Source organism: Nomascus leucogenys, chromosome 11 (assembly GCF_006542625.1).
Source record: "Nomascus leucogenys isolate Asia chromosome 11, Asia_NLE_v1, whole genome shotgun sequence".
Lineage (NCBI taxonomy): Eukaryota > Metazoa > Chordata > Mammalia > Primates > Hylobatidae > Nomascus > Nomascus leucogenys.
The window spans coordinates 59,449,138-59,469,033 of record NC_044391.1 but is presented as its reverse complement, the minus strand read 5'-3'; the positions used below and the strand labels follow the sequence as shown (position 1 = coordinate 59,469,033).

General features: G+C 36.0%; 1 protein-coding gene across 1 annotated transcript in view; it reads left to right on the top strand.

Annotated features, from left to right (window-relative positions):
- Nucleotides 1-19,896, top strand: part of CPNE8 (copine 8) — a 263,643-nt gene that overhangs the window by 180,181 nt on the left and 63,566 nt on the right. The window contains exons 11-13 of the mRNA XM_003252308.2: nucleotides 2,595-2,670; nucleotides 8,024-8,077; nucleotides 9,087-9,148. Coding sequence (XP_003252356.1) covers nucleotides 2,595-2,670; nucleotides 8,024-8,077; nucleotides 9,087-9,148 — 192 coding nt within the window. The remainder of the gene's footprint in view (nucleotides 1-2,594; nucleotides 2,671-8,023; nucleotides 8,078-9,086; nucleotides 9,149-19,896) is intronic.

Genomic DNA, 19,896 nt, shown 5'->3' with positions numbered 1-19,896 from the left:
AATATGTGATCAACAGACTTTCTCCTCTACAACACATGGATAGCATTGCATTTACATGACATGCAAATTCAGTGTTTTATTCAAAATAATCATCTTGAACAAGATTTAGAAAGGAGGACTAATATTTTATTCATTGTTTCATTTATGTATGTTCTATCTTATTCTGAAAAGGATCCAAGGCAGTTTATAGAGATGCTTGTAATATGAGAGTAAACTAAATTAGCTGGGGACATTGAAACAAAGGAGTAATATAGGGTGAGAAATCTGAAAAGTCTGCAGAGAACAGTATGTCATGAAGACATGTCTTACTAGAGACTTTAGGTGTAAGCTCTCTAACCACTAATGCAGAGGAGAAAGCTTTCTCCCTTTCATGATAAAAAGGGTCCTTTCAGAACAGAAAATATAAGTGGGCAGCACAGAAACACAGATTCCTAGTCCTGAGACCAAAGAGATTGTCGTAGACCTGTTGTTCACTACTCAATTCTGTAGAGGCTTACAAATTTAACTAGGACAAAAGAGAACCAAATATCAAAGAACTGCTTCAAAGTTCCCCAATGACTTCAACACAGGCAAGTCAATGTGTAGTTTGGCAAACCTGACCATTGCAGTTGGGTCCGGGTTTGTTATTCTGTCAGACGGACTTTATCCAGATGGAGGAGAAATTGGATTTACTCAAGACCAGTGAATGATCACTTCTTTCTGCCATGTTTTTGATAAGCATTGTGTGGCAGAAATTAAGTGTTAACAATTAAGAGTTGAACATTGGATTGAGATAATTAACCAAGCATGGGTAAGTTTAGCACAGTCAGAAAATGATCACAAGGGCTTAAGTGATTCAGGCATTTTTAAGGCCCCTATGTTAGGTTCTCACCACTGCTGTGGTGAGTTCTGTTTATATAAGGCTCCTCTACAACTATCAATATCAAAGCGTTGTGTTTGAAGTGCTCTTATAGAACCTTTTATCTCAGTGGTTATTCAGATATCTGAAACTTGCATAGCAATGGAGGAGGATAGATTCTAAAAAAAAACCTTCATAACTCAGAAAATTTTAAGAGTGCAGTGAAATAAATCGTGAGTATACACTTGCACTTTTGAAGGTCAAAGAGAATTATTTTATGTGTTCTGATTAAACCAATGTTACCGGATTTCATACGAATTGTACTAATCCAAAAGTACTGTGTAACACTAAAGTGCTGTTTTGTGATTTTCCCTGGGTAACTTGAAAGTGAGTTCTAGAAGTTTGGGTTCATAAATAGGAATATATCAGAACCTATAATTCTTTTTGCTTTTAACATATTCATATAAATCTGCTTCTGAAATTTAAATCTAGAAGAGGTCAAGATGCTATTGATATAAAGAGTAATGTTTCACATAAAACACCATGATATATTAGTATATACAAAATACTTTAGGGAGAATAAAGGACTGGATACCTAAGTGAGTTTTATCTCAAATAAGTTCTTTAAAAACATTTTTTTATTGCAAAAACTCTACTAAAATTAAGGGCAGATAGCATTTTTACCCCTCCACATCCTGTCTTTAAAAACCAGTATTTTCATTAGTTAAACACCACTTGTATGTTGCTTGTTACTGATCGCCAGGTCCATAAAAGTTTCATGGATTTTAAGCGATTCAGTTTTATGGCAAGGAATAGCTTGCATTTGCAAAACAAATTGGCAGAGCTTAAATTCTATTATACAAATGACTACTGTGACATCCCTTATGTTTGTTATACTGCTTTAGCTCCTACAATCTGTATCTTCTTCTAACATACTACATTTCACCGTTGCATTGCATACCAGCAGTTTGCACTTATTTCTCAGCAGTGTGTGTTCAACTTAGCACTGGCCATTACATTAACTCAGAGGGGTAGAATATGAGTCTGCTCTAAACTGCTGAATGTTTAGCATGTTTTTTGTAGTTGCACAGGTCAACCTCAGTTGATGAAAGCTTTTTAGTGAGAACTAATACATGTTTACTCAATCTTTACCCCTCCTCACCTAAACTGAGAAGACACCTGAGAAAGTAGTGATGATTACTTTAAGGTGAAGAAATTCTGAATTAACATGTTGTTATTGATAAAATATTTATAAACTATTATAGAAAAGAAGTGTAGTGACTTACACATGTTAATATAACTTTTTAAAATAGCATCCTATTACACTCTGGCCATAGGAAAGTTTGAAGATTTTTAAATTATTATATTTTTAAAATATATATCCATAGATATGGACAATAATAAATTTATTAGTATAGTCTCTAACTTTCATCCTAATTAATCATTTGAATAATAGATGATTTAACAGTTTTGAGAAATGTGTTATCAAAACCAGTATACCTGTTTGAAATGTTAGTATTGGTGGAATAAATTAAGCATTTGAATATTAATAAAATTGTCCAGTATACATAATTTTAGATTAATGAACAATGTAATTATGTATTGGTCCTTTTAAGTATTTTGTAAATTATTAAGATATATTCATAATAATATCAAGCATTTTTTGATAATGATTAAACCTTTCTAAAAACTTTAAAATACAATTGACAAATATATGAAAGCCAATATTATGTACTTTTTTTTCCTTTAATTTTAGTCATGATTTCATTGGAGAATTTACAACAAGCTATAGGGAACTTTCTAGAGGGCAGTCACAATTCAACGTATATGAGGTAAGAGGCATTTTATTTTACCATTGTTTTCTTCTAGAATAAATGAATCTATGCTTTAAAAGTATGGATTCTGCAAAGCATAATTGCCAAAGGTTAACTAAGTATCAATGTATGTAAGAATCTTTGAAGTTGTTGAGCAGACATTTTTAGATTCAATGATACTACTTCTTCACGTCACATTTAAATGTTTTTGATTTTTAATTCTTGTGTATAAAGCATTTTACTTTAAAAAATATGGATATGAGTTTATTGTTTCTTAAGCTTCAGCCTTTATGTTTTGCCTTTTTGCCAATCTCCTCTTCCATCCCTTCCTAATAAAGAAGAAGATTAGCATTTTAGTGGTGTCAGCGTGGCGTTATAAAATGAGCTGTGGTCTGCATATATATCTGAGCACCTTCACTACCGTTTAGGTGGAGACTGAAGGGAATGACAAGGCAATATGCAGCCGTTAAAGAAATCCAAGTTGTTAAAGCAGACACATTGTAGTTATTTCTGCCTAAAACCACCGTGCCAGTTAATCACCAAATATGTATTGAGCATATAGTATGTTCTAGCACTGTTATTCCTTGAGCTATGGTATCTGTACATTTCCTTTAACTTTAAAATTTAATATATGTGGATACCAAAGGAGAGTATCTCAGTATTTAATCAAGAATGGTAATGCTCCTCTGCCAGGTTGATGCTAAAATTGGCCTCTGTTAAGTAGAGAGTGAGAAATCTCCTTCTACCACTTTATTCCAATATTCATTTATTCATTCATAAAACAATTTTTTAAGTAGTTTCTATATTTTATGTTCTATGTTAGGCCCTGGGGATATAAAGGTGAATATAAATTTCAGTACCTAATGGGAGAGACAGATATAAAATGTTTTGTGTAGATTGATATGTGCTCTATTAGTGCTCTATGAAATTATTACAGAGGGGCCAAACTCAGCTCAAGAAAATTTCTCAGTCAGAGACAAAGATTATGCATTAGTCTAGCTGGGTCTTTCGAGGAAAGAATATTTAGGCTCTAAACAGGAAATAAGTCATGTAAGACAGGTTGTAATTATGTAAATACCTATTTTGTCTGCCTAACATCAAGGCTGAGGAAGAACCACACATGCACACTAGTTCTCCTTGTACTCAGGCATCATCTACTGCTAGTCAGCATATAATATTCCAGAGATTAACCACTTTTAGTTTCTCTAGCTGTTATAGCATTTTCTCATCATTGGTTTCAGTCAGTCCCCAGACTCTCTTGTCCAATAAAGCTTGGTAAATGACAAGACTGGTGCCACATCTGATGAGATGACAAAGAAGCTTAATAATGTTTCTGTGTTCTTACATGCCCTGTAAGGCCAGGACTTCAAATATAAATGTTTTCTTATTGTATATATTTTCAAAAGGAGAGAGCAGTCTGAGGAAAATCTAGGAGACCATTATGAATTATGTACAAGTAATTTTAGGAGTTCAATGGACAATCTTTGGTCCAATACATTACAAACTTTATTATCTGCACTTGTGCAAGGGATTCAGGTTTATCAAGCAACCAAAAAAATTTCCAGCCATTAGTTCTTCATATAATTATTTCTGCCACTTTCTCTTTCTCCTCTCTCTTTTTGGTACTGCCATTCTACTTATGTTGTTATGCTGAATGGTGTCCCATGGCTCTCTTAGGCTCTGTTTTTTTGTTTGGTTGGTTTTGTTTTGTTTTTCTTTTTTTGTTTGGTTCCTCAAACAGGAAAATCTCAATTGACAAATCTTCAAAATTACTGATTATTTCTTCTGCCAGCTCAAATGTTCTGTCGAACCCTTCTGGTGAATTTTTCATTTCAGTTGTACTTTACAAGTTGAGAATTTTTGTTTGGTTCCTTTTTATATAATTTTGACTCATTTTTGATATTTTCTGTTAGGTAAGGAATTGTTTCATACTTTCATCCTTTAGATGTGATTTCCTTCTTTCAATATATTTGTAATAGCTGATTTAAAGATTTTGTTTAATAAATCCCATATCTGCAAGTCCCCAGGGACAATTTCTGTCGACTTCTTTCTTCTACGTATAGAAAAGCGTGGGCTATACTTTCCTGTTTCTTCGCATATCTTATTTTTGTTGCTGTTGAATGCTGGAAACTTTAAATAATATAATGCAGCATATTGGAAATCAGATTCTCCAGCTTCTCGAAGGTTTGTGTTTTTTGCTCTTTGTTTAGTGATTTTCATGGACTAATTCTATAAAATTGTTATTCTTTGTCATGTGGGCTACTGAAGTCTTTGCTTGGTTAGCTCCATGATCAGCAGATGTTTTGACAGAGATTTGTGTACATTTGGGCACTCCTTATATGCTCCAACGACGTAAAATCCTGCCTTAGCTTTCACTTGTTGTTTGAGCAGAGACTTGAGGTTGGATGGAGATAAGAATTCCCTAGATCTTTCCTGGGCATGTGTACACCCCTTCAAAGGGCATGGGCTTCTAGATTTCCAGCAATATGCCAGAGCTTTTAAAAGCCCCCCATAAACATCTCATTCTCTAGATCTTCCTTTCTGGCTTTTCAGTTAGCCTCTTACTTGCCCCAGATTATATCATCACCTCCAGCAGATACGCTGTTAAACACCTGCAACTGACTGCTTTCAACAAATGTCCTGGAGATAGGGCATTTCCCTCTGAGCAGGCTTTGAGTTAAGTCAAATAATGACAAGCCCAAGCCCTATGAATGGAGCTTTTCCAGAAAGCTTCCATATAAGTCAGTTAATGACAATTCTCTAGAAAAGACACATTTTTTTAAGTTTTGTTTTTAATTGACACATGTTAATTGTAAATATTAATGGTGTACAGTGTGGTGTTTCAATACATATATACATTGTGTAATGATCAAATCAGGATAATTATCATATTCATTACCAGAAACACTTTTTGAAGAACTTTATACCCATTCTGTCCCCTCCAGTGGCTTTTAGACTGTTGGTTTACACAGCCAATGTAGTTGCTAGGCTGATGGTTTTCAATGCTGCTACATACAGAGCTGGGAAAAGTAGGATTGCAGTAAAGCAAGTTAAAATGATATAGTGAGATTTACTCTTTTTCTTGAATGAGTGATCATTGATTTTTGCAAGCCTTTGATTAATTTCCAGATTCATGAAAAAATTTGATTTTGACAATTTTTGCTAGTGTTCTCATTGTCTTTATGGACAAGTAACTTTGCAGAGAGCCTTACTCTATCATTCTAAAGTGACTTCCCTAGTCCATTATTTAGTTTTAGAAGTGACAAATGCTACTATATTTATATATTACATAACTTTATTATTGTTATATCAGATGTATTATTGGCAATTGAAATGGCCCTATATGATTAAACGAAAACATCTTTATGCAATTAAATTTAATTATGTAATTTAAAACCAAATCATGAGGTAACTTTTCTGCGACAATAGCACATTATGATGTGCTGACAGCAAAAAGACTCATATGAACTGAAAGATGCTTATGAAATTCTACTAAAAGTTTACTCCTAAAATTTAGGAAAAATCTCTTCTAAACCGAAGGCATAATGCTAGATTAATGATTTGTAGGTGGAAAAATGCTGAAATACAGTTTTTCAAGAAAAATGTATCACTGAACTTTTTATTTTCAAACTTTTGATTGAATTAATTTTATTCACTGATTTCCTATATATTGTTCAGAGTGCTTGTTCCTCAAATTATCTGGAAGAATTGAGGAATTCCTCAAACCTCAAGATCAAACATTACCTTTCTCCTCCAAACAACCTGCTCCATATTTAATAGAATAACCACTGAGCCATCTGAAAAATGTGTGATCTTGCCAATGATGCCCAACATCCTTACTGGTGCATGTTTTCCTGTAGAATGTGTTCAATTAGGGCTTTCTGAAATACACAATAAATAATACGTGGAATGAATGAATGAATGAATGAATGGATGACCAATTTCTCCTTTAGATTTTCTACTTAAATCTGAAAAATGTACTTTATTCTGTTTTCTTAAATTTTTTCTTTTTTTGGCAAGCCATTTTTAATGGGGCTTCCTTATTTAATGATTCATTACTTCTTGCATAGAAAATTTAAAAATAGCACCCTAACTGTTACCTTCATTTTCTCCCCTTACAACTCTATCCTGTAGACCAGGGGTCCCCAGCCCTCAGGACACAGACTAGTACAGGCCTGTGGACTTTTAGGAACTGGGCCACACAGCAGGAGGTGAGCCGCAAGCAAGGGAGCATTACTGCCTGCGCTCTGCCTCCTGTGTGCTCCTTATGAGAATCTAATGCCTGATGATCTGAGGTAGAACAGTATCATCCTGAAGCCATCCTCCCCACCCCCATCCGTGGAGAAAGTGTCTTCCATGAAACCAGACCCTGGTGCCAAAAAGGTTGAGGACTGCTGCTGTAGACCTATTATATCATTCTCCTATTTAAACATCAACTAAATAACACCCAAACTCCCTGGCCGAGATTAAGGATCTCCTTAACATGCCTCAGCTTATTTTTTCAGATTCACTTCTGATCCAGTTGTGTGGGCTCTCTGCCCCAGCCAACCTGGGTCAGTTGCTTTTTCTTCTTTCTAGAATGGTGTGTTTATTTATTTATTTTAAATTGAAACCCTAGTTTAAGTTAATAAATTGTGGTTCAAATAATACTTATTCATAAACTATTTCATCTTTTTTTCCCTGTCAAATGCTTTCTCCGTATTTTGGATTGAGATGATCTGAAGAAGTCTCTCCTCAGGCAATTATGTATTATATTTATCCCATTAGATCGGCAGGTCTTATTTATCTTAATATTCCCTATATCCCCTAACATCTTATGAAATATAGAAGTGCAGTCTTATTTACTCATGGACCAAATAGTCACAAGGCCAATCTTATGTCTACAAATCAGTTATTATGTAGCATGGGAAACTGGTGGAAATTGCTATCATTATAAAGCAATAGTGAGGTCAATAGATCCTTTAAATATTCACACATGGATGATTTGCTATGTTAGTGTATTTAATTTTTAAAGTTATGTCACTTGAATATTCTTTAACAACCCATCATTTTTCTATAAAGCAATCATTAGTTAGGACATTGGATGTTAAAGGTCTCTATCATATCAAGAACGTGACCATAGTTAAGGGTAATCAATATGTACAGGTGAGAAGAATATTACAGACAAAACATTTTTAAAAGATAGTCACTGTTAACTTTTGCAAAGAAGTTTTGGCTGAATGATTGTCCAAAGTCATACTGAAAGCATTTGTAAATGAATACATGCATAAGAAGTGAAGGCAGCAGGTTAAACTACACATTTTTAAAAATTGAATATAAAAATTCAGTATAAAACCTATCACATTTTAATTGTTTTGCCTGCTTTTTAAAGGTGGTGAATCCCAAAAAGAAAGGAAAAAAGAAAAAATATACTAATTCTGGAACAGTAAGTCAAATTTTATGTTATTTATTAAAGATTAAAATAAATGAACAAGCATATATGTAGATGGCATCTTTAATCCTACTGGAATCAATTAAAAAAACTGAGCTGTGTTTCACTCAGGGTTTTAATATGAAGGGACACAATAGAAAAATCAGCTTCCCAGGGGACAGATTGTAATGAAGAATACCTTATAGAAGGTAGTGACTTGGCTTCTTGTAGATTATCCTAGGGGCTGCAAGGCCTCTGAGAGAGGCTGAAGTTTTGTTATGAACTCTTCATTCAAGGAATCCAAGTATAATGAATCAGGCAGACGTAAAAAACACAAGTGTTAGTAAGAAATACTACACTCTTTATAGGCTATACTTAACAAGTAAGACTCGTTTCGTGGGATGTGTATGTGCTCATTAAAATTGACAACTCTGTGGGAATGATGTACTAAATCAGTATAGAAGGTGCAAAGATGTATCAAAAAATATAAAAAATCAGTATCATCCTATTTTAAGAAAAAATTCTGCAGAGTTTTTTCTTAAGGTAAACTTTTTTGAGGAGCAGCAAAATCTAACTTTTCCCTCAGTTTTCTTTTAAAGATCTCTATAAAGCAAGACAGTTAAAATATTAGATGAGCTCATTACAGAATCATGACTGAAAACACACATTTCCTCTTGAAGACATTGCTCACTGAATTTGGTTTTTTGGTTTTAACCATTTTCCAACTCCCTTTCATCTTTCCTTTTATCTAAAATGGGAAGTAACACAATGTCCTTGTAGATACTTTCCATGCTGGTCTTCAAAGGAAGTAAACTGGTCATAGAAAGACATTGGTTAATTTTTTTGGTCCCTTTCCTTCAGATAATTTAAAATGTAAGAACAATCAGTCATAGCAGATGTTAATAAAAAAAAGTCTTTAGTGAGTTTCAAAATGCAAAGAAATGTGATTTTCTCTCTAATAGTTAGAAAAGTCTATCTGGGGTCACAAACAACTAGAAGGTAATTCTGTCTTTTTCTTTTTCAGGTAACTTTACTCTCTTTCTTGGTAGAAACAGAAGTTTCATTCCTTGACTACATTAAGGGAGGGTAAGTCATTCTCTCAAATTGTTTCGTTGCTTAGGCATTTCCTAAAATTTGTGTAACAAGTGCTACCACGAGGTACCTGGCACTGAAATGATCACCTTTATTATATTTTGATGGCAAGCCTATTATACTTCTGTTTCAGATATAAAGAAAAAACGTACATACCTAGAGCTATTACTTTTGGTGCAAATTGCAACTTTTCTTTAACCAAAAGAAAATATTGTATGATTAATAGTTGTAGATATGGCTATTATGTTCACTTTCATAGGATGTTTTTGTTTGCCTAACACATAGGACATTTTACATGTATTATTTATTATTTGTAATATAGGTGAAAAGCTTCAGGGCCTGATTTAAATGTATATACTAGGTTAAGAATATTAAAGGAATGTGCCTTGTCATAAAAAAAGAATGCAGAAATGGATGGTGTAGTCATTTAGTTGGTCCCACAGCTCTCAGGCAGGAATACATTTCAGGAAAAAAAAATAGTTGTAACCAATTTTGAAACTTTTCAAAACCCAGACAGATCCTGTGTTGGTAATGTACTATAAGTTCTTACACCCTCATAAATAGGGAAGTATTTTCAATTTTGCTTCACATTTTAACTTATCTCTTCCTTTTCTTAATCTGACCAAGCATCCCCTGTATTAGTCTGTTCTCACACTGCTATAAAGAAACTACCCCAAACTGGGTAATTTATAAAGGAAAGAGGTTTAATTGACTCACAGTTCCTCATGTCTGGGGAGGCCTTAGGAGACTTATAATCATGGTGGATGACCGATGGCGCAGGGGAAGCAAGGCATGTCTTACATGGCAGCAGGCGAGAGAGTGCATGTGAAGGAGGACCTGTCAAACACTTGTAAAACCATCAGATCTCATGAGAACTCACTTACTATCATGAGAACAGCATGGGGGAAACTGTCCCCATGATCCAATCGCCTCCCGCCAAATCCCTCCCTCAACACAGGGGGATTGTGGGGATTACAATTTGAGATAAGATTTGGGTGGGGACACAGAGCCAGACCATATCATCCCCAGAGATTTAAAACAAGCATTCGTTGTCTTGCAGTATAAAATGTCTACATAGTCTATTTTCAATATGCAAAAGTGGAGTGAAGCAAATTTGAATGTGTTTAGTAACTTCATGATGAATAACAGTCAGAGATATCACTCACGTAAACCTCTTCCTAATTATGATTCAGCAACAGCCCCCTGCCACCCCATAAAGACACTGATAGAATGTCCTCAGATTGAAGAAGGGGTTGAGGGAGTGGGGGGACCATGGGAACAAAGATAGCTTCACAAAACCCAGAGAGCTTGCCTCTTGCTGCTTTTAGTTAAGGATACAAAGCAAACAAACAAACAAAATACCTACTTAAATGAGTACTCTTTGCTATATATGGGCGTCCAAAATACAAAGTGGCTGCACAGACTAAGAAGCAACAGTGGTTGTTTCAATAAAGTTAAAGTACAAAGTAGAAAAAAAAGTTTGCCAACTGTTAGTATCCCAATGTCTGCGCCTATTTTTATTTTTAGAAGATAGAAAAAATAGAATGTTGAATTTGTCATAAAAATATATTTTATTCCTGTAAAAACTCCTTAGTAGTTGTAGGTAATAGTGTTACAGGATCCTTGGGGCGTCGCTTTTTCTGGCCTGAAACCTCTGGCCGGCGGCACCTTTTCCTGAGTTTGCTAGGGCCTGCTGGGCTCGTTCCATCCGCTTGGCCTAGCAGACTGCACTTTTCTCAAGCTACCAGCCTGGATCCCACACCTGCCAAGGGTGAATCAGGTATGGAGTGGCGAGGGGTGTGTGAGCGTGGGATCCAGCCACTGTGCAGTCAGACATGCTGGCTGCTGCAGCAGGGTGGGCAGCTCAGGGTGCTGGCATAGGTACCAGCTCTCCGCAAGGCTGTGGCTGGACCAGACACACCACAAGCAGCTTCCCTGGCTGGCACCGGGGAATTCAGTGGCACCTGAAAGCTTGAAGATGCTAGGCACTGCAGGACCCCAAAAAGGAAGTCACATCCCTGGCTCAGGGAGCTCCCAGGTCTGGGCTCCCCCAGGAGCCACAGCTATTCTCTCCTTCTCTATGCCTGCAACATGGTGAGCAATGGGCAGGTTTCAACCCTGTTTGTGTTGTAGTTTGTTTAGCTCCGCCATTTGGCAGGTCCCAAGTTCTTCTCCTATAGCCAGGAAGAATGAGGTATGCAGAAAATGAAGGATGAGCCAAGATGAAGAGTTTTATTGAGCAATAGAACAGCTCACAGGAGACCTGCAGGGGGTAGCTCCTTTTCGCAGCCAGGGCGTTCCTAGTGTTCAGCTGCTAGCAGAGAGGGGACCCTGCAGTGGGAAGCTCCTCTCTGCAGGCAGGTTGTCCTATCATCTTCCCAGCTCTCCCAGATAGGAGGCCTTGGAATGGGTTGCTCTTCTCTGCAGGCAGGCCCTCTCATCATCTCCCCAGCTCCTAGCAGACAGAAGGCCGTGGAGTGGGTTGCTCCTTTCTGCAGCTGGCAGTCCTGATGTCCCTGCAAGTCTCTAAAGTGCTCAGCAGAAAGGAGGCCCTAGAGTGGGTAGCTCCTCTCTGCTGCTGGTCAACCCCATCCTTACCAGGCATCCATCCCCTTGGCCCAGGAATCTGTCTGCCTCCTGCTGCTCTTCTTGGCACCTGGGCTCGGCACCGACTTTGCTCCAAGATTGGAGCGGAAGCCAACAGCAGGGAGAAGCCAGGCAGTCGGAGTAGGCACTTCTGAGCCTGTGAGGGCAGGAGCTCTTCCTGGGCCCCCAAGGGTACAGAGATGCTTGAGTTTGCAGCTGTAGTTTGGGCAACTGCAGCTGTGTGGGGAAATGGGAGGGGGCGGCTCCTGCCTGCTCCATGGAGCAGGAGTGGCCTGGGAGGTCTGCGTCTGTATCCGTGGCTTGGACGGCTGCAGTGCACCCGGGGAGCTCCTCCCCGAACTCGGAAGAGGCAAAGCTCCTGCTTGTCCCCGGCTCCCACATGCTCCCCGGAGCATTCAGGCCCGGCTGTGCCTCCTTGCTGCAGCCAGCGTGATGGCAGTGGAAGGCTGTCTGGAGCAGCTGCTGCCATCAATAGTTGATAAAAAAATAAGGTAAGTAGATGGATATCCCTTAGTACCTTATTTATAACTTAAAAAAAATTACTTGATATATCTGGTTATATTTTACATACAGAAATACTGATTTGTGGTATTGAAATGTTATAAATTTATTTCAGTTGTTGTCTTGTTTTTGTTTTGCTTTATGAGCATGTGAAGAGTATGTATGTGTATCTATAACAGATATCCAGTACGTTCGGTCAGCAGTGCCAATCTAGCAATGTTTGGGTATGAGTCTATCAGTATAAAACATTTTCAGAATCTGGTACCAATAAATCACATTTATTGTTTGTTCTCATTCTCCTGTTGAAAATTCTTAGGGCTAATCAGAGCAAATGGCTTTCTACAGTACCTAGAGCAATGACAATCTTAACTCTATCACACTGTCACATTTTTCTGTGGCTTACAAACCTTAGGATTCTTTTCCTTAGCTACACACTTCCTACTTATAGCACTGCCTGTGCAGGAAGAAATGCTAGTTATTCTATAAGTGGAGCCCCAACTTATGGGGTACAGTTTGCTCCAATCCTGGCTTCTTGAGGCTTTTATAAGAACCCAGTTCTGGGGAGGCGGAGCTTGCAGTGAACTGAGATTGTGCCACTGCACTCCAGCCTGGGCGAGAGCAAGACTCTGTCTCAAAAAAAAAAAAGAACCCAGTTCTGATTTACAAATGGGGCCTGGGGAAATATAGTTTAAGTTTCACTACATAATTAATCTAACTAGACCTAAGATAATTTCTATAAAACTGTATTATTTGTAAAGGACATGAAAAAATATTATTTGCATATATGCCATTGTTTTTATACAAAGATATATTATAAATGTATGTAATATCCTTAAAATATATTACAGGTATACATTTAACTATTATTCACTACAATATAATGTTTATAAGTAAAATACAGGGGTATCAACTTATTCTTTTGGATAGTATAATCCAAATCAACAAGCAATAATAATCATTGTATTATGTATCTTTAAATGTATTTATATATCTTTGCCCTGAAGGACTTCTTAAAAGCAATTGGCACAATTTCTTTCTTTCTTTTTTTTCTGAGACAGTCTTAAGTCTGTCGCCCAGGCTAGCGACACTGCAACCTCTGCCTCCTGGGTTCAAGCAATCCTCATGCCTCAGCCTCCCGAGTAGCTGGGATTACAGGCATGTGCCACCACGCCCAGCTAATTTTTGCATTTTTAGTAGAGAGGGGTTTCGTTATGTTGGCCATGATGGTTTTGAACTCCTGGCCTCAAGTGATCTGCCCTTCTCGGCCTCCCAAAGTGCTGGAATTACAGGCATGAGCCACCACACCCAGCCATATTGGGCACAAATTTAAAATTTGACTTTTATTAATGATATGGTAAAGAGATCTAGCTTGATCATGACACCCTTGTGTTATACAGTGACAGGCAAAATCATTTAAAATATCTAAACTTTAGTTTCCTGTAGTTCACATGAATTGGATATTCTTTAGTCCATTTGTAAAAGGATATAATTCAATTCGATATTCCAGCTCTTCCATGACCTTAATGACATCCTATTTATTTTTTCTTCACTCTGAAATCATTGTTTGCATTTTTACAGAAGGCTTACTCTAACCTATCAACTTACTCTCAGGGGTAATTTGTGTTTGATAATAGCTAACATCTGCTATTACTATTTTTTATAATCATGGGATCACACTCTGTGCAATACACTGCATTGTATGTTTTGCTCATTACTACCTTTTTGTAAACAGTTTTCCATTATATGATTGTACATCATTTAATTTAAAAATTTCCTGTTAATACATGCTTTAGTGACATACATTTTTTATTATAAACAAAGCTGCAACATAAATACATGGTACGTTGCATTTTATGCACTTCATTATTGCATTTGTGTATAGATATGCAAGCATATCTATAGAGTTCCTTCCTAGAAATAATGTTATTGGATTTAATGGTATATGTTTTCCACAATTTGTTAGATATTTCTAAATTGTATTGCTAAAAGACTCTAAGACTTTATATTCCCCAAATCTGTGCAGGATGTTTACCATATCCTTACCCTTCCTGAATAGTGCCCCTCCTTTTTCATTTTCACTAATTTAATAGATATAGGTCCTTGTCAGTTTTCATCTGTAAAACCTTTTTATCAGCTATTTTCAAGTTTCCTGTAAAAGCTCATGTCAAACCAGTTGTGTCTTTGGAAACAGACCTTTCAGAACTTTTTGTCTTCTGCTCCTTCTTCCCCCCCTTCCACCATAAAGGATTGTGTATTTTCAACTGAAGAAAAAACACAGAAAGATAGTTTGGAGCTGCATTCCTTAGAGCTACATTCCTTTTTTAACAAGTCAGCTAAACTTCTGCAATATTCACACCTTGGTCTTTGATCCTGCTCCTCTTCAGCATGCCTCAGGGGAGACTCTTCTTAAGTTAGCCCATCTGGCCATTATGCCCTCTGATGACACTGCAAAAGAATAAAATAACACCTTGGGCTATCATCAACCAAACCACCCAAATTTATATATTAGAGGGCATATTTATTAGTACATTTGAAGATTTGTGGAATTATCAAGCTTAGCTTTTTTTTTTTAAAGATGCCCTTCCATAATACATAATAAGTATGATATTTCAAGGTAATTGGAACAAATTGCTGAATTTAATTTGGTTTTTATAATGAATCATGGGATCACACTCTGTGCAATACACTGCATTGTATGTTTTTCTCATTACTACCTTTTTGTAAACAGTTTTCCATTATATGATTGTACATCATTTAATTTAAAAATTTCCTGTTAATACATGCTTTAGTGACATACATTTTTTATTATAAACAAAGCTGCAACATAAATACATGGTACGTTGCAGTAACTCCTCACTTTTAACTTAAAATAACAAGATAAGAGCACTTATTACTGCATTTGTGGATGGTTTTGTTGCTGGCTTAGGGTGCATCATCAATTCAGGGAACTTTTTTTTTTTCTGACTTCAAGGCTTATTTCTTTGTAGTTTTTTGGGGGGTACAGGTGGATTTTGGTTACATGGATAAGTTCTTTAGTGGTGATTTTTGAGATTTTAGTGCACTTGTCACCTGAGCAATATACACTGTACCCAATATGTAGTCTTTATTCCCTCATCACCCTCCCAACCTTCACCCCTCAAATCCCCAAAGTCCATTGTATCACTCTTATGCCTTTGCGTTACCGTAGCTTACCTTCTGCGTATAAGTGAGAACAAGATATTTGGTTTTGCATTCCAGAGTTACTTTACTTAGAATAATTACCTCCACCTGCACCCAATTTGCTGCAAAAGACATTATTTTGTTCCTTTTAATGACTGAGTAATAGTCCATGGTATATATATATACACACCACACTTTCTTTGTTTACTTTTTGGTTGATGGGCACATAGGTTGGTTACATATATTTATAATTGCAAATTGTGCTGCTATAAACATGTATGTGCAAGTGTTTTTTTCATATAATGGCTTCTTTTCCTCTGGGTAGATACCCAGTAGTGGGATTGCTGGATGAAATGGTTGTTCTACTTTTAGTTCTTTAAGAAATCTCCATACTGTTTTCCATAGTGGCTGTACTAATTTGCATTCCCACCAGCAGTGTAAAAGTGTTTCTTTTTCACCACATCCATGCTAACATCTATTGTTTTCTGAATTTTTAATTATGGCTATTCTTGCAGGAATAAGGTGGTATCACATTGTTTTAATTTGCATTTCTCTGATAATTAGTGATGTTGAGCATTTTTTCATACGTTTGTTGGCTGTTTGGATATCTTAGTTTGAGAACAGTCTATTCGTGTCCTTCCTCACTTTTTAATGGGGTCATTGTTTTTTTCTTGCTGATTGGTTTGCATTCCTTGTAGATTCTGGACACCAGTCCTTTGTCAGATTCATTGTTTGCATATATTTTCTCCCACTGTGTGGGTTGTCTGTTTACTCTGCTGATTAGTTCTTTGGCTGTACAGAAGCTTTTTGGTTTAGTTAGGTCTTATTTGTTTACTTTTGTTTTTGTTGCATTTGGTTTTGGGTTCTTAGTCATGAATTCTTTGCCTAAGCCAATGTCCAGAGAGTTTTTCTGATGTTATCTTCTAGAATTCTTATGGTTCAGGTCTTCAATTTAAGTCTTTGATCCATCTCGAGTTGATTTTTGTATTAGGTGAGAAATGGAGGTTCAGTTCCATTCTTCTACATGTGGCTTGCCAGTTTTCCCAGTATCATTTATTGAATAGGGTGTTCTGTCCCCAGTTTTTATTTTTGTGCACTCTGTCAAAGATCAGTTAGTGGTATTTGGTTTTACACCTTGGTTCTCTGTTCTGTTCCTTGATCTATGTGCCTACATTTTACCAATACCATAATGCTTTAGTAACTATAGCCTTGTAGTATAATTTGAGGTCGGGTGATGTGATGCCTCCAGATTTGTTCTTTTTGCTTAGTGTTTATTTAACTATGTGAGCTCTTTCTTTGGTTCCATATGATTTTTAGGATAGTGTTTACTCGTTCTGTCAAGAATGATGCTGGTATTGATGGGAATTGCATTTGAGTCTGTAGAATGCTTTGGGCTGTATGGTCATTTCACAATATTGATTCTTTCCATCCATGAGCATGGGATGTGTTTCCATTTGTTTGTGTCATCTATGATTTCTTTCAGCAGTGTTTTGTAGTTTTTCTTGTGGAGATCTTTTACTTCCTTGCTGAAGTATATTCCTAGGTATTTTCTTTTCTTTCTTTTTTGCAGCTGTTGTAAAAGGGACTGAGTTCTTGATTTGATTCTCAGCTTGTCATTGTTGGTGTACAGCAGTGCTACTGAGTTGTGTACATTGATTTTGTAACCTGAGACTTTACTGAATTCGTTTATCAGATCTAGGAGCTTTTTAGATGAGTTTTTAGGGATTTCTAGATATACAATCATATCACTGACAAACAGCAACAGGTTGACATCCTGTCTTCCAATGTAGCTGCACTTTATTTCTTTCTCTTGTCTGATTGCGCTGGGTAGGACTTCCAATACTATGTAAGTCCTTTGCATGCTTATTTTGTTGAGGGATTTTTATCATAAAGTGATGCTGGATTTCATTAAATACGTTTTCTGAATCTATTGAGATGATCATATGTTTTTCTAAATTCTGTTTATGTGATGTATCACATTTATTGACTTGCGTATGTTAAACTATCCCTGCATCAATTTAGGGGCCTAATTATCATAACCTTTCCACTGTCGGGTTATGCTCATGTTGAATCTGAATTGACAAGAAAAGCTTGATGTCATCAAAAGGGTGAAAAATTATAATGTAAGATATCATTAACAACAATTATATTGATTCTCTAGCTAGCTCTGGTTAATCCAAATACTTAGTTGAGTTTTCTTGAATTTATTTTGTCCTCTACATTAATTTTATAAAACATTTCTCTTAGACCAGATGCAAGGGAGCACGGGGATAGGGAAAGAGTGTGAAACAGGCAACTGTTGTGAACTGTTTAGCAATTTTGCTGAGAGTCAAACATTGCAATTAAACTCACAGAAATAACTTATTGAATTGCAATTTAAAATTTTATCTCTTCTTGTGTCTTCTCACAAAAAAATAATGGAATCGAAAATTATAAAGATGTTAAGTTGGTTTTTTACTCATGAATCCAATTAAAAATTATGCAGAGTTAAGAAAAGACACATTTAAATACTAAAATTGTTTTCATAGCCTTTTAATATCTTTTCCTTCAAAGGAACTTATTTTTAGGCCTGGTTCCTAGTATTCAATATTATACACTTCTATTAGTTTAGTTATTATTGATGTAGATATTTACATGAAAATACCAGCTTGATTGTTTGTGAAACCAGGTTTTTAGTTTCTTTTCATTCATTGTCTCAATCCCTAAAATATTGTATTTAGCTGCAGTAGACAGATTTATGGATTCAGGTACACAGTGAGCAGATGAGACAGATGCATTCTAAATCAACCCAAATCCAATTTTTATTCAAATATTCTCTGAAATACAAACCTAATCTTTAGATCTTTTTTTTTTTTTTTTTTTTTTTTATAAGCAGTGCCGTGTTTTTTCTGGAGTATGAGATACATTCTATGATTTGAAATAGTGAAAAGTTTTATTTTCTAGACAGGAGAATAATATTCATAAAGGAGCTTTGTTATAATGTAATAAACACTGATGGTCTCTTCTGGATTATTGCCTTGGTGTCATCATTTTTAATCACACTCTGTACTTTTATCCCTGTAGTTATTTTATTTCTCTTTACTTATTAAAAATAATTTTAGATATTAAAATTTGAATACAATTGTCTACCTAAAATATTTATTTAGTAATCTCTAACCTTTGGCATTGAATACTTCAGTTATCATTAATAAGGACAATGTCAGATTCATTTCAAATTACATACTGTTATGAAATCTAAGATAATTTCTTAGGTAGCATGATAGTTATTTCAATTATTATTATTTGTGAACTGGGTTTATTCACTCTTACAGACTTGTAGAATATATACTTCCATATTCCCAGCAGCTCCCACTGTAAGTGTCTGAAGACAGAATCATAAATTTCAATTTGGTTCTTCTGCCTTTTAGTCCTCTGTGTCTCTCAAGTGTTATGACACTCCACTTCCCCATCCCCGTAACTAAGGAACAAACATCTATAAAGTTTTCCACATCTCTTTGATTGGCAGATGAAGGGGGAAAACAGATCACAAATTTTGTTGCACACTGAGTCCCTGCTAAGGCACTAGAATTTCATGTCAACATGAAATCCTGGTCTGTGCTTTTACCAGAAAATTGAGTGTGTTAGAAACTTGAAGGTCTACAGACTGTCATTTTTATCCTTTGAAGAAAGCCCAAACTCTCATCCAGCCAGTCCAGGTGAGCTTATACTAATTTCCCTGGATGTCATTTTAATTGTTTATTTGTATGATTTGTTTGTTCAAAGAGACGTAATTTTAAAATATTTTTATAGATCTGAACACAGAGTGGCCATTGAATAAACATGGACTAATTAGATGGCCATTTGGAGCATGATTTTCTACCCTTTTTTTCCTCCCAAATTTCTTATCAAAATTAAAACACAATGAACGAATAGAACTTTAAATACAGAGTGTGACAAACTGGAATACAAACCCTCACATCTGTCTCTCTGATTTTATCAATTTGCGATCTTACTCTCTCCACGAGTCATACAGCAATCATCAGATAAAACAGATGGACCAGGCTTTCTGGAATAAGAAAACATGCTTTTGTATTGCCTCTACGAGAATTTGTCTCAGCTGAACTCCATATCTTCATTGTAGTTACTTGGAGGAAAGGCAAAATCAAGATTAGAAGCACAAACAGCTTGTTTTCTTCATATCTTAAGAGAAAGGGAGTATGAGAGAAGGTAATAGGAGAGACAGTAAGTGGACAGTAACTTCCTTATTGAATAAGAAATTCAATAAGGAATAAATGTTTGTGAAAAAGTCAGCCCAATTGCAAAGAAGTGGTTGCTGATAATTGAGGCATTGTATAGTACTGGCAAAGAATTTGGGTTCTGGCATGAATTGTACAGTTCAAATCCTAGATCTGCCTCTTGCTAGCATAACCGGTTTTCATTTCTGTGAAACAGGAATATGAATAGCAATGCCTATTTCATAGAGTGGCTGTGAGGGT